General features: G+C 45.0%; 1 protein-coding gene across 3 annotated transcripts; it reads left to right on the forward strand.

Moving 5' to 3' along the window:
* The first annotated feature begins 10,275 nt into the window (after positions 1–10,275).
* Positions 10,276–13,650, forward strand: GP1BA (glycoprotein Ib platelet subunit alpha). Of its 3 annotated transcripts, none has more exons than XM_006220427.4 (2): positions 10,276–11,272; positions 11,490–13,650. In XM_006220427.4, exons 1-2 carry the CDS (start codon positions 10,952–10,954, stop codon positions 13,179–13,181), a joined length of 2,013 nt encoding a protein of 670 aa, XP_006220489.2. In that variant the 5' UTR covers positions 10,276–10,951; the 3' UTR covers positions 13,182–13,650. The 3 variants fall into 3 exon arrangements, with proteins under 3 accessions (XP_006220489.2, XP_072796611.1, XP_072796612.1); XM_072940510.1 differs by having other exon boundaries at positions 10,276–10,738; XM_072940511.1 differs by having other exon boundaries at positions 10,305–10,416.
* The last annotated feature ends 374 nt before the right edge of the window (positions 13,651–14,024 follow it).

A 14,024-nucleotide genomic window follows, 5' to 3' on the forward strand; every position in this document is an offset into this window, starting at 1 on the left:
CCCTAACCCCAGGAATTTATCCAAGAGAAAAGAAGCTTATGCCTGCAAAAGATTTGCACAGGAACCAGAACAGTGGTTGCTTGGTTGGGAGAACTGACGGGAAGGGGCACAGAGGAGTTGATGACAATGTTGTCTGTCTTGATGGGGTGGTGATTACACCCATGGACACATTTGTCAAAACTCACGAAACTGTACATCTAAGATCTGTGTATTTCTCTGTATATAAATTATTACTCAATTCAAAAAATTATTCATTTAAAAAATTAAAATGAGACATTGTTTAAATGCACAATAGGGGACTACTTACAGAGCATATACCTCAGTATTATAACTCTTAAAGGCCATTTAAAATACAGTTGGAATTCCATAGACGAGGATGCAGAACCCGTGGATATGGAGAGCTGACTGTATTTACCAAAAAAAGGGGGAAATATCAGTAAACTGAAGCAGAAAGAAGAAGTGATAAAGAATAGCTGATAGCGAAATGGTGATAAAGGTTCTCTCCTCTCAGCAAACCCACGACCAGGTACCTTCATGGATGAGTTCCACCAAAATTTCAGGGAGTAGGTCTTTATTTTATATAATTTGTTCCAGAACACAGAAAAATAAAACAAGCCAACTAGTATTATGAAGTTTTTACTCCAGCTAAGGACAGACAAGAAAATCAAAATACAGGCCTCATTCACTTAGGAACAAAACTGTGACAATCGTAAAAAAAAATATTAGTCAACCAAACCCAAAAGTTTATTGAAAAAGAAATTGTCCAATTGGATTAAGTCAAGTTTGTCCTAGAAATGCAAGGTTGATGGGCTACCCCACAGTCCTCCTTCCTGATGGAACCCCATCTTGTCGGGAGCAGCGTGCCCCCAGCCCTAAAGGGTGAGTCACAATTAGTCACAGTCATGCCCTGCTCCTCTGCCAGACACTCAGAATGTGAACCTCCCTTGCAGCTAGAAGCACCCTGATCCATTTCTGACTAATGACACTAGGACAAGTCTGGTGGGGGAGGAAGCGCCTGGGAAAGTTTATCCTTTGCTGGTGAAAGGAGAGTCACTTAAGGTAAAGCAGTTTTGTGTTTCTGTTCCTGCTCCCTTCCTTTCGTCAACAGATTTTTTTCCTTTGAATTTGGCAGCTAAGTTGCAACCATGAGGTGACCAGCATGAGGACAAAAAGCCAGTGGGCCAAGGATGGCAGACTAGAAAGACAGGCTCCTTCTATTGGATGACACCACCAAGCGTCTGGACCACCTGATGTGGCCCATCTCCAGACTGCTTGTTAAGAAAGGACTGCCCTTACTTATATATGCTGCATCTTCTTTATCCATTCATCTATTGATGTGAATTTAGGATGCTTCCATATCTTGGCAAGTAGAAATAATGTAGTTGTTAATAGCGGGGTGTATGTATCTTTTTGAATTAATTCTTATTTTGTGGTTGGCTTTGTTCCTTTGATAACTACGTAAGTTTAAAAAGCTAAAGCTCTAAATGTTCTTAGAAACAATGAACAATACATATATGTAAAAATTTTTAAATGTGCAGTATATTGTGTACATGTATTTACATGCAATATATTGTATATGTGCAGTCAGACTGTAACAATTCTACCTGATAAAACTGAAAAATGAAAAAAAAAAGGACTGCTTTTAGGTTTTAAGATACTATTGCTGTTATTCTGTTACATGCAGCTGAGGCCATTTCCACCAGTTCAAATGGTTTAGCATCAGAAAACCTACCACTGTTATTAATTGCATTAATGGACTAAAGGAGAAAGATCACATGATTGTATAATCAGAAATAGAAGAAACTTGGAGTGCAATGCCTAATTTTAGCTTTTAAAACTTCAGAAAACTAGGAATAGAAACAACTTATTTCACTTGAAAAACATAAATTAAAACCCTTCCATTAACATATTTAATGATGCCCTCCCTGTAAACATGCGTATAAGACGGGATTGCCACTACTCCAATACTGGGTGTCATGACCAACGTACTAAGATAAGAAAATGAAATAAGCAATATGAACACAGGAAAGGAAAATATAAACCTGTTGTTACCAGCAATATGATTACCAATGTAGAAAAATCTATCAGAAATAACAAGCAAACTATTAGAACCAATAGGAGAGTCAGGGACTTTGCTGGATACAAGAAAAAATTAATACTAAAAGCTCTCCTTTACAACTTTAATCAACTAGGAACTCTAGAAGACAAAATATTATTCAAAATACTAATAAGATCTATGAGGTATTCAGAACTTAAGTTAACTAAGAATGTTCTTTACATTTATATAAAAGCTTCATGGAAAAAAACTTGAAACTGTTAAAGGACATAAAAGTTCAGTGTAAGTGGAGAGATGAACTATTTGTTTGGGTGGGTTAACTCAATATTATAAAGATGTCAGTTCTCTCTAAAACAATATGTAAGTTAAGTTTTGGGGAATTTGACAAACTTATTCCAGAATTTATATGACAGGGGAGAGATACATGAACAGCCACATCAATTTTGAAAAAGAAGAGAAAAGAGGCGGGAATCACCCTGCCAGATGTTAAAACACAGCACAAAAGCTACAGCAAACAAAAAACAAACACATGGGTGTGCACAAAACACAACTGATACAATTTAGTAACTGACAAATAAAAGCAGGAAACTGAATAGAGAGCATAGAAACAGCCCATGTGCATCTGCAGCTTGTGACACGATAAAGGCAAGAGGACATCAATGAGGCCAGGTTAGATCAGCAGATACGGTACGTAGCCAGCTCATGCTATGGAGAAAAAAGACATACAGCTGTATGCCTCCCTCACACCACATACAGAAGTAAACTCCAGATGGATTAAAGAATTTAAAACATGTTAAAACTGTAAAAGCTAACAGGAGAAAACGTAGGAGAGTATTTTTGTGACCTTGGGGTGGAATTTTCTTAAACAAGATACCCAAACCATAAACCATGAAAGGAAACATTGATGGATTTGGATACATTAAAATTAAAGAACTTCTGCTCAACAAAGAGCATCAAAGACCCTACCCATTTCTACCTGCCTACTCCGCTTCCATTCATTCACTTATTCAATATTTATTAAACACTATGCCAGGCACTGGAGCTACAATAGGGAACAAAATAGGCGACAGTGAGTGTGAATACTGCAGAAATGTAGCTGGGCTGGCACTGTTGAGCAACAGAGCAGGGCAAGAACATTCTCCAAAAATGACATCTTCTCAGCAAACGTACAGGTATTTTGGCAGGATCATTGTGAAGACTATAATAAAAAAAAAGATACTAGGGAAAGCATATAAAAGTGAGGCATGAGACAGAGAGAGACAAGCCAAGGAAGTGTCTTATCTGATGTGGTCATTCCTTCCTCAATCCGTGCACCAGTTTCTACCCCTTAGAGGTTGGGCTATGTTTCTGAGTGCCTGCTGTCTCAAAGCTTGCCTTCAAGAAGGGTAGATAGACATTAAAATAAAGTATCATAATAGCTTTGGGAAGGTTGTAAGGAACTTGTAATACAGTAACTAACCTAGTCTGGAGAGATCAAAGAACAATTTCCCACCTGGAAATGATGCAGAGCTAGAGGAACCAAATCATCGCAGCCCCACTGATGGAGCCCCCATGCTTAGAGTCCGAGGGACCCCAGGAGTCACCCAATTAGTGGCTTTGCCATGCAAACACTGGATAGAAACATCCCATTCCCCCTCCTGACACATAGGATCAGTTTCATGAAACCCCACTTCTGTTTCTAACTTTTGTTTTAGTCGGGTTCTTTTGGTTACAAGGAAAAAGGAATAAGCTTAAATCACCTAAAGAAATAGTTTCTCAACCTTCATGTCAATAATTGATTCGTACAAGGATCATCAATGGATGCTGGTACTTGTGGCTCTGGTTTGATTGGGAATGGGATATTTACATGCTATCAAAGCATCTCCTCCACAAACGCGCCTCTTAGTCACAAAAGGAAAAATAGAATCTTGGTCATGGAGAAACTGGGTGCATTCCCGTTAACCAAGCTCTCAAAATTTTAGCATTACCAGTAATGTGTCAAATTGATAGAACATGTCTCCTGATATGATGCACTGAGAAAGAAACATTATTCATGTAGTATTGCTGGCAGAAAAACAACGAGAATCCAAGCATGAGAAGCATCAGATAAACTGAGAAAAATTCTACATAATGCAGGGATAGTCTATGTAATTACTGGACTACAGTTTTCAAAAATGTCAAAGTCATGGAAAACAAAGACAGGTTAATGAACTACAGGAAACTACAGAGATATGGTCCTGGATTAGATCCTGGACTGGGGAAAAAAGCTATAAAGGACATTTTTTTCAGACAATTGGCCAAGTGGGAATATGAACTGTGGGTTGGGTAACAGTATTGTATCGGTGTTAAATTCCTGAAACTAATAACTACACTGCCGTTATGCAAGAAAATGTCCTTGTTTTAGGAAACGCATGGAAATAGTAGCGGTAAACATGATGTCTCCAACTTACATTCCAATGGTTCAGGGAAAAACGCTTGAGAGAGAGAGAAAGTAAATTAGACAAAAGGTTGACAAATGGTGAGTCCACGCCAAGTTGATACATAAAATTAACCATCACACCATACGTGGGATGTTTATTGTCAAGTGCAACAAATTTAGAAGTTTGCAATAAAAAGCTAACCAAACGCACCTGAGAGATTTCTGTTATTGGGAAGATGAAGTAGATGTAAGTTTTCCTATTCTACCTGCTAAGTACAGCTAAAGCCCTGGATATTTTACATAAAGCAAGTAAAAGAAGATGAAGACGGAGAGAAGGCAGAAAGGCTGGGGATCTTGGGACCCAATAAACAGCACGTCGATGCTGAGTTCCCAGGGTTTTCTTTTTGCTCTGAACGTCCCAGTCTTGGAGGTAAAGAAGTCAGTAAGCTGGAAACACCCCAGGCACTGCCCCAACAAAAATCTGCTCTCTTGAGCCCAAGGACCAACCAAGGAGCAGCCTAATAAGACAGAAAACTTAGAAAATAACCACTTGATTCCAGCCAAATATTACAGAAAAACTGCGGCCCCACCCACACCCACACCAGCAAAGGCCAAGTGGTGAGCACAGATTTCCACCCTCCCCAGGCGTGTAATGAGGCACCCGGACATCCTTGCCAGGCTGGTTTCCACAAAGGCCAAGGAGGGAGCGGGGACCTTCACCCTGGCCAGCTGGTAATGAGGCCTCCCACACTCAGGGTCAGTGGAGACCACGTGGGAGCCTAGATTTTCATCCAGGTTGGCAGTAATGAACACCCCTCCTACCCTCCCCCGTGGTGGTGTCAGAGGAGGCCTCCTGCAGAGTCAGAGTTTTCACTATTTCAGCAGGAGTGAGGCCAGCCTCACTGCAGGGGCAGTGGAGACCAGGGTGGGGAACTGGAACTCCCACCCTCACCCAGTACACGGCAACAGAGGCTGAATGGGGAACTTGGACCTGTACCTCCACCTGAGAGTAATGAGGGAATGCGTCCCCCTTTCCCTGCCAGAGCAGTGGCAGAAAACGCCAGCTAAAACAGAAGGTTTAAATAAGATATAGAGTCTCATAAAATAATTTTTAAATGTCCATGTTTCATTAAAATCAGTCATCGTATCAAGAACGGGGACGATCTCTAAATGAATGAAAAAAAGATCATCCGCAGCTGCCAACACCCAAAGGACACAGATGTTAAGATTATCTGAAAAATATCTTGAAGCAGCCATGACTGTGAAAACGCTTTAACAAGAAATTATGGGCGTGCTCGAAACAAGCGAAGAAATAGCGTCAGCAAAGAAACAGAAGATCTAAGAAGGACCAAATGGGAAGTTTAGAGCTGAAAAATGTAGTAACTGAAATGAAAGCTCCCGGAATGAGCTCAACAACAGAATGGAGGCGACAGAGAAAAGAATCGGTGAACTGGAAGATTCAACAATCGAAATCACCCATTCTGAACAACAGAGAGAAAAAAAGTCTTAAAAAAAAATGGTCTCCTGTGGGATCAGTGGGACAAAAACAAAAGATCTACCATTGTGTCATCAGAAAGAGGGTGAGACTAAAACAGGCCTCTAAGAAATAATGGCTAAAAACTACCCATATTTGGCAAGAGACATAAACTTACACATGGAAGAAGCAGCTGAGCAAACCCCAAACAGGAGAGACTCAAAGAATAACCCAAAGATAACCCCCCAAAATAAATGTGCAACTACCCTATGACCCAGAAATTGCATTCTGGGCAATTTTTTTTCCTCCAGGAAAATGAAGACTTGTATTCACACAAAAATTGTAAAGATTATAAACACTAATGTTTATAGGGATCTATTTGTAATAAGGCAACAGTTGAAATCAGCCCATATGTCCCTCTGTTGGTAAACTGATAAACTGTGAAACATACATATTTGGGATTCCTACTCATCAATTAAAAGAAGTGAACTCTGGATGCACATGACAACCTGTATGAATCTCCAGAGAATTACACTGAGGAAAAAAAGCCAGTTCCAAAAGGTTGCATACTGTTTGATCCCATTTATAGAACATTCTTGAAATGACAAGATTATAGAAATGCTCAACAGGTTAGTAGTGGCTGTCAGGGGTAAGGAGGGGTGAGGATAGGAAGGAGGAGGGCGAGGTTATTAAAGGGCAACATGGGGGGCTCTCAAGGGGATGGAAATGTTCTGGATCCTGGCAGAACAATGTCAGTATCATGGTTGTGATACTGTATGTACTACAGTTTTGCAAGACATTGCCACTGGGGAAAACTGGGTGAAGGGCACATGGGATCTCTGTCTTATTTCTTACAACTGTATATGAATCTACAACTATCTCAAAATCATGTTTAATTTTTTAAAAACCCACCTGAGGTTAAAAAAAATCTTCATAAATAATTTCACTTTAAAGAAAGAAAAATAGGAAATATAACCTTTAAGCTGGTTATATTGCAAGTAACATTCCAATACCAATTATTTTTTTAAACATATTAGTTTTGAACTCACTGAACTTCAGAACTGGTTTGATGCATCTCAATGATGCCAAGAACCTGATTTTTTTCCATTTTTTACCCATTATACCACCTCTGACATTAGCTTCATCCTATGTCCAGATCCCCTTGTGATCACAAGATGGATGCCAACAGCTCAGCTGGAATTACATATGTCCTTGTCCACATGCAGAGAAAGTATGTACACCTTAAAATCCAACAGAAGTCTTGGGCTTCATTATAAAAGGACCAACTCCTGTTTCTGTCCTTGGACCAATCACTCTGACCATGGATACCCTGACCACCTTTGTACTAGGGTACTTGTTTGGACCCTAAACTGTGTCAAAGGGGGGGAAGTCTAGTGATTGGCCACTCATGCAGCTGGGATAGAATCATTCCCACCAGAAATTCTAAGGATGGGGTATTTTCTCAAAAGGAAAACAAGGAGGAAAAGTTGAATGGGTCTTGAACAGACCTCCAGCAAATGTCTTCTGCAAACACTTTAAGAATGAACCACAGCTATAACACTGAATTGGATTTCTTCAGGTGCATGCAACAGAAATCAACTCTGTGTTACTCAATCCAACACAGACTTCTTGGAAAGATGCAGAAGCTCAGTGGATACAAGTGAACGCTGGAAATGCAGGACTGCTAAGGAATCAGGTGGCTCTGCTCAGTATCAGGAGCTGTTCTACAGCTTTTCCTGAGCACTTTGTTGAAACGAATGAAGTCCAATTCTATTTTCTCTTCTTTCGTCACCTCATATACCATTTGAAATCCTGGGAGAGGGAGTATGGTTGTCCAAGATTAGGTCACATCCATGAGCTGAACTCAAGTGCTGATAGGAAGGATGTAGTGGAATAAACTTCCAAAGACAATTGGGGTCCCAAAGCAAGAGGTCAGGGTACCTACTCCCAAAAAGTTTGCACTCATCTGGGGAGCTGTAATCTCCCAAAAGGAAATGAGGGTCCTTTTATTTACAGGAATAGATGATGGATTTAAAAAATGACAAATATTCATCTTAAGTATTACAAGATAAAACATAGATGGCACAAAGCAGTCCTTAAATGAAAAGTATAAATTAAATGAATTTACCCGAAAAGCAAGAAGACTGAAAATAAATGAAAAGATTTCAACTCAAGAAGGTGGTGAGAGAACATGAAAATACGCTCAAAGTATGAGAAAGTATTAAAGATAAAAATAGACGCTCCTCATCAAATAGGTAAAAAAAAAAGCAATTGACTATTAAAAATAATAAATCTGGTTCTTTGACTAGTCCAATAAAATAGACCAACCTTTGGCAAGTCTGGTGAAGAAAGAAAGGGGGACAGGGAGAGAAGAGAGAAAATATATATAAACAACATTAGGGGCCATAACCACAGATATAGAGATTTTAACAAATGATAAAAGTATAAAATATTCAAACTTGCACTAATAAATTTCAAGAGCCACATGAAATAGATATTTTATTAGAAAAACAGCAGTTACCAAAATTGACTGAAGATGTAGAAACTTGAACAAATAATTATTGGAAAGGTATTTGAGGAGCTATCCCCCAAGCGGCATCATGTCCAGATGGTTTTATAGGCAAATTCCACCAAAACTGCACGGAAAAACCCTACAATATCTACCTTTTCCAGAGAACATAAAAATTTCCAACTTATTTTACAAGGCCAGCATAATTCTGACAATAAAACAAAACAAACAAACAGAAAAAGACAAAGATCTTCAAAAGAAGTCTATGGGCCACTCCTATTTTCTAACTTAGATGTAAAAGTTCTAAATAAAATGTGAACAAACTAACCTAGAATTGTATTAAAAGAATAATGCATAGTGGCCAGGTAGGGTTAATTCCAAGCATTCAAAGATTCGAAACAAATTAGAAACAATTCAGGACACTGACTTGTGAAGAAAGTAAAACCTTCATGTTTTTAGGACTGTTTCAGTAGGTGCCAAAGCATATGAATCTCTTTACTGTGTCTGCAAAATCCTTCACTTGGAAATCTTTGGAGAAGCGGAACCTTCCTCCTACTACAGAAGCTGCAAATGCCAGATACTTGATTTCCTAGACTCCCTTGCAGCTGGGTCACAGGCACAAAGCCAGTCACATTCACATCCAGACTTTAAATCAGGAGCTTGTATCACAAAGGGGTGGGGGCAATGCAGGATTCTCTCTCTGCAGCCGGGAGGTTGTGGTGCCACTGAGTTCCTGGCTCAGCAGTGAGAGCAGTGCAAGCTTCAGTGACCTGGTCTTGCACCAAGAGCAGAGTTTTGCTCACCAGACTGGTTCTGCAGCCTGGTTCTGGGCACTGCTCCTAGCTACACAGTCTCCCATGTCTGGTTCTCTAAACCTCACTGTGAAGTAGCCAGTGTATATTTAATAAATTCCTCTTCAGTCTAAATTAGGGAGAACATTTTCTGTTGCTTACAGTTAAAATCCCTAACTGATGCCAAAGAGGAAAAAACAAACAAACAAAACACCCATCAGCTTTAGGGGTCTTACTCCTCCTCATGGCCTCTCTCTGTGCAACTCTTTGCCTCACTTCTTGCTGCTGAGGGCCTCATTTTCTCTGTGTTTTCAAATACTTTTTGCAGTCTGCAAATTATATATGGCCAGTCTATGGATTAACTGCTTCTGGCTTAAGTGCCCACCCTTTGTCCATTCGCCAGTGAGCAGACAGAGGCAGGCTCACATGGCTGCATGGTGCCTCTTTTGGGGGACAGTTGACAGGACGTTTTCATCATTGGAAGGGGCTGTGGACCAACAGACACGGTGGCTGATTTTCTGGAAGAGGCACCTAACCTGGTCTTGGGAAGTCCTAAAAAGCTTTCCGGAGGAAGAACTTTCTGGAAAGAAGAACTTTCCAGATAAGAGTTAGGCAGAAGGGGATAAGGGGTGAGAAGAAGAGTCCCGGCACAAGAAAGAATAATCTGGAGTGAAAGTTGGAGGGTTAAGAGATGGGGCTGGACAGGTGGGCCAGGGTCAGATCACAAAGGACCCTGTAAGCCATGTTAGGGGTCCTGGACTTCCTCCTGCGAGTTCTGAGGTGAGAGCTACTGGTGAGTTTCAGGCAGGGGAAGGACATGAGCAAATTTGCATTTCTGAAAGACCCCTCTCGGGTGGGAGAGGGAGGGAAGTGAGAAAGTGGGGAGAGCAGCCGGGAGGCTGCTGCAGGGAAGCAGTGGAGGGGAGCGGGCGTGCTGGCTGAGGAACGGTGGCCACGTGGATGGAGGGAAGTGGCTTTGAGAAAAATTAGGAGGTAAAGTCAGCGAGACTTGGTGACAGGCTGGAGGTGGGAGTGGAGGAGGGGAGGAGTTAAGGATGGCTGTCAGGGATCTGGTTTGTACCGAGTGAAGGGCTGGATAAGTGAGTGGATGATGGTACCATTCACTAGGCTGGACGACACAAGAGGAGAAATTTTTGGAGAGATGATGAGCTCAGTTTTGGACATATGGTGTGAGTGCCTGTGGGACAGCCAAAAAATCCAAAAGCAGTGGGACATCTGTACTTGGGTCTCAGGAGAGGGGTCTGAGCTGGAGACAAAAATTTGAGAGTCACTGGGGGGTAGGCAGTGGCAGAAGGCAAGGGACCGGATGAGGATAATCTCAGGTACTCATTGATCCTAAGAAAAGAAGAGGGTTAGAGACAGAGCTCTGGGGGCAGGTTCATTCTTCACGAAAGGCAGAGGAAGAGGAATCCACAAAGGAGACTGAGGAGGGCCAGCCAGAGAGGCAAGAGGAAAACCAAGGAAAAAAATGACTGTCATGAGTCTCAAGGTAGGAGCGGGCATGGCTGTGCAGGCTGTGGAAGTCAGATCATGCGGAAGAGCGGCCAGTGGGAGGAGAGGGTCAGGGGTCACTGGCAACCATGGCAAAGAACTGAGTCCACGGAGTGGGGGTGGGGGAGAAACAGCCTAGAGTAGGGTGAGGAAGCAGAGGGAGGTGAGGGTTAAAAGCAGGCAACTCGAAGAATGTAGCTGTGGAGAGGAAATGAGAGTGGCAGCTGGAGAGGTTTTGAAAAACTGGGAGAGTGATGGGAGGAGTCCCAGACTCCCTGGGGTAGAAGGAAAGTGGGAGAGAGAGGAGCCAAAAGGAGGGCTTGGGGGAAAGTCGTGGAAGGAGGTGATAAGGGCCTGTGTCCGGGAGGGAGACCATTCCCTGGGCCCCAGGAGTCCCTATCAGGCTGGCATTTCCTCCCCATCCCCACCCCCTTCCTGCCCCCGACCAGGCGCTCCCTGGAGCTGGGAGAGAGAAGGACCAGGTCACACTCTGGAAGAAGCTCTGTGTCTTGGGAGGTCTTTCTGGCAGCCTGTAAGCTGGGGCCGGGGCGGCGGGAGGAGGGGGCCAAGGACCTGGAGCTAGCAGTTTAGGGTTTGAGGGGCAAGGTGGTAGGGGGAGTGGAGAGGGTGGGAGGTGCGGGAACTGAGGTTCTGGGCGGGATCCTGGAGGCTGCAGTGGGGGCTCAGGCCTGGAGGAATGCTGTCAGGGGCCAGAGGAGCGCCGGCTCAAGCCCTCCCTTTGCCCACAGGTCCCCATGCCTCTCCTCTTTCTGCTGCTTCTGCTGCCAAGCCCTTCACACCCCAGTTCCATCTGTGAGGTCTCCATAGTGGCCAAGCGGATGGAATTGAACTGTGATAACCTAGGCCTGAAGGCGCCGCCTCCGGATCTGCCGGCAGAAACTGCCATCCTGCACCTGGGAGAGAACCCTCTGGGCACCTTCTCCACTGCCTCCCTGGTGTCACTGACTTCCCTCACTCAGCTGCACCTGAGTAGGAGCCAGGTGACCAGCCTGGAAGTTGACGGGAAGCTGCCAAAGCTGGAGACCCTGACCATCTCCCACAATAAGCTGAGAAGCCTGCCCTCGCTGGGACAGGCGCTGCCGGCACTTGCTACCCTCGACGTATCCTTCAACGAGCTGACCTCCTTGTTTCCCGGGGCCCTGGAGGGCCTGACCCACCTCCACGAGCTCTCCCTGCGTGGCAACAATCTGACAACTCTGCCCCCTGAGCTCCTGGCGACCACCAGCCAGCTGCAGAAGCTCAACCTGGCGGACAACAGGCTGAGTGAGCTGCCCCCCGGGTTCCTCCATGGGCTGGACGAGCTGCACACCCTCTACCTCCAGGGGAACTTGCTGCGCACCATCCCCAAGGGCTTTCTCGGGGCCCCCATGCTGTCTTTTACTTTTTTCCATGACAACCCCTGGTTCTGCGATTGCGGGATCCTCCATTTTAGCCACTGGCTGAGGAGGAACAGTCAGAGCGTCTACTTATGGAAGGAGGGTGTGGACGCCCAGGCCATGACCCCCAACGTGGAGAGTGTGCAATGTGACCATCCGCACAACATGTCTGTCTCCGCGTACATGGGGAAGGGCTGCACCGCCAGTGGGGACCAGCTGGACTACGATGAGGACTATGAGAGCGACAGTGTGCCTTCCACAAGGGCTGCGGTCCAGTCCTTCACCACCAGCGAAGCCCAGCCAACCCACTGGGACCCATTTCACTCAGTACTTACCACCTCTCTGAGAGGCCAAACACCCTCCTGGCTTCCAAGTAAGATAAAGACCACATTCCCAGCTATCACAGGACCCATCTTCTCTACAACCCTGAAACCCACTACTGAGCCCTCCACCACCCCCACCCCCCCAAAGCCCCCCACCACCCCAACTACCCCAGAACTCACAACTCAAACCACCTCAGAACCAACCAAATTCTCAACCTCTGTGGAATTCATTTCAGTCTCTGCCACCTTAGAACCCACCAAAACACTCATCTCTGAGTATGCCAACTCCCTGAAGATCCTCAGGGTGGTTCAAGGGACTCTGGATGGCTCCCCAAATGACCCTTTTCTCATTTCTGACTTTTGCTGCCTCTTCCCCTTGGGCTTTTACATCTTGGGTCTCCTCTGGCTCCTGTTTGCCTCTGGGGTCCTCATCATGCTGCTGACCTGGGTCTGGCGCGGGGCACCGCAGGCCCTGGCCACAGCCACGCACACCACGCACCTGGAGCTGCAGAGGGGAAGGCAAGTGATGGTGCCCCATGCCTGGCTGCTTTTCTTCCGAGGCTCACTTCCCACTTTCCGCTCTAGCCTTTTCTTGTGGGTACGACCTAATGGTCGGGTGGGGCCCCTGCTGGCGGGACGGCGGCCCTCGGCCCTGAGTTTGGGTCGCGGTCAGGACCTGCTGGGTACGGTGGGCGTTAGGTACTCTGGCCACAGCCTCTGAGGGCGGGCAGTTGGAGGACCTGGAGAGGCTCTGACGGGCTTTCCTACTGGGATCCAGCCAGGGCGGGTGGGTACAGAACACAGCATCAGGGGAGGCCTTAATTATTCTTCCTTTATCAGGAGCCTTATTTTCACACCACAATCTCAGACCCAGCAAATCAGGAGGGGCAGTGAGATGGAGTTGGGTGGGTCAGAGAACAAAGGGAGCTCCCTACGCTGCAAGGCAGGGTTCCCAGACCACTAGGTGACTACCAGCGCTTGGGGGACACTTTAGGAAAAAGCCATTAATAAACAGAACAGAGCACGCTTCCCACATGTATCTGTGTGTTGAAGAAAACTTGGAAAGAGCTTTGTCAAGATGTGAGCCCTGATTGTCTCTGGGTGATATACACATGGGTGGTTTTTTCTTTTCCTCTGTTTGGCATTTTCCAGTTTTCCACCATCAGATGTTACTTGTATAATAAAAAATAATTTTAAGATAGAATTTTGATTCTTTTGAAGAGGGAAACAGTGGCGAGGGCACTGGTCACTAGCACTCCCGAGGCCTCAGCCGCCCCATCCTAGTTGCACTGTTCACCCTCAAAGCTCTAGTCTTGGCCACCACTTCTCCCACCTGGGGTGCCTCCTCTCTTCCAGGGGTCACCCCTTACCAGGCCACCCCAAACACCAGTTCCAGCTCAAGAACCGTAAGCTTCCCAGGAGCTCAGTGACATAGTTGGGGCTACCTGCGGGCAGGCTGCGAACCCAGGAATGCAGGGGGTGCCTGCAGGCACCGACGGCGTCAGAAATGCAGCCCTCCTGCTTGGCCCGGGGCAGCAGGACAGTGGAGGAGAGGGCCTGGCTG

This window comes from Vicugna pacos, chromosome 16 (assembly GCF_048564905.1).
Source record: "Vicugna pacos chromosome 16, VicPac4, whole genome shotgun sequence".
Taxonomy (NCBI): Eukaryota; Metazoa; Chordata; class Mammalia; order Artiodactyla; family Camelidae; genus Vicugna; species Vicugna pacos.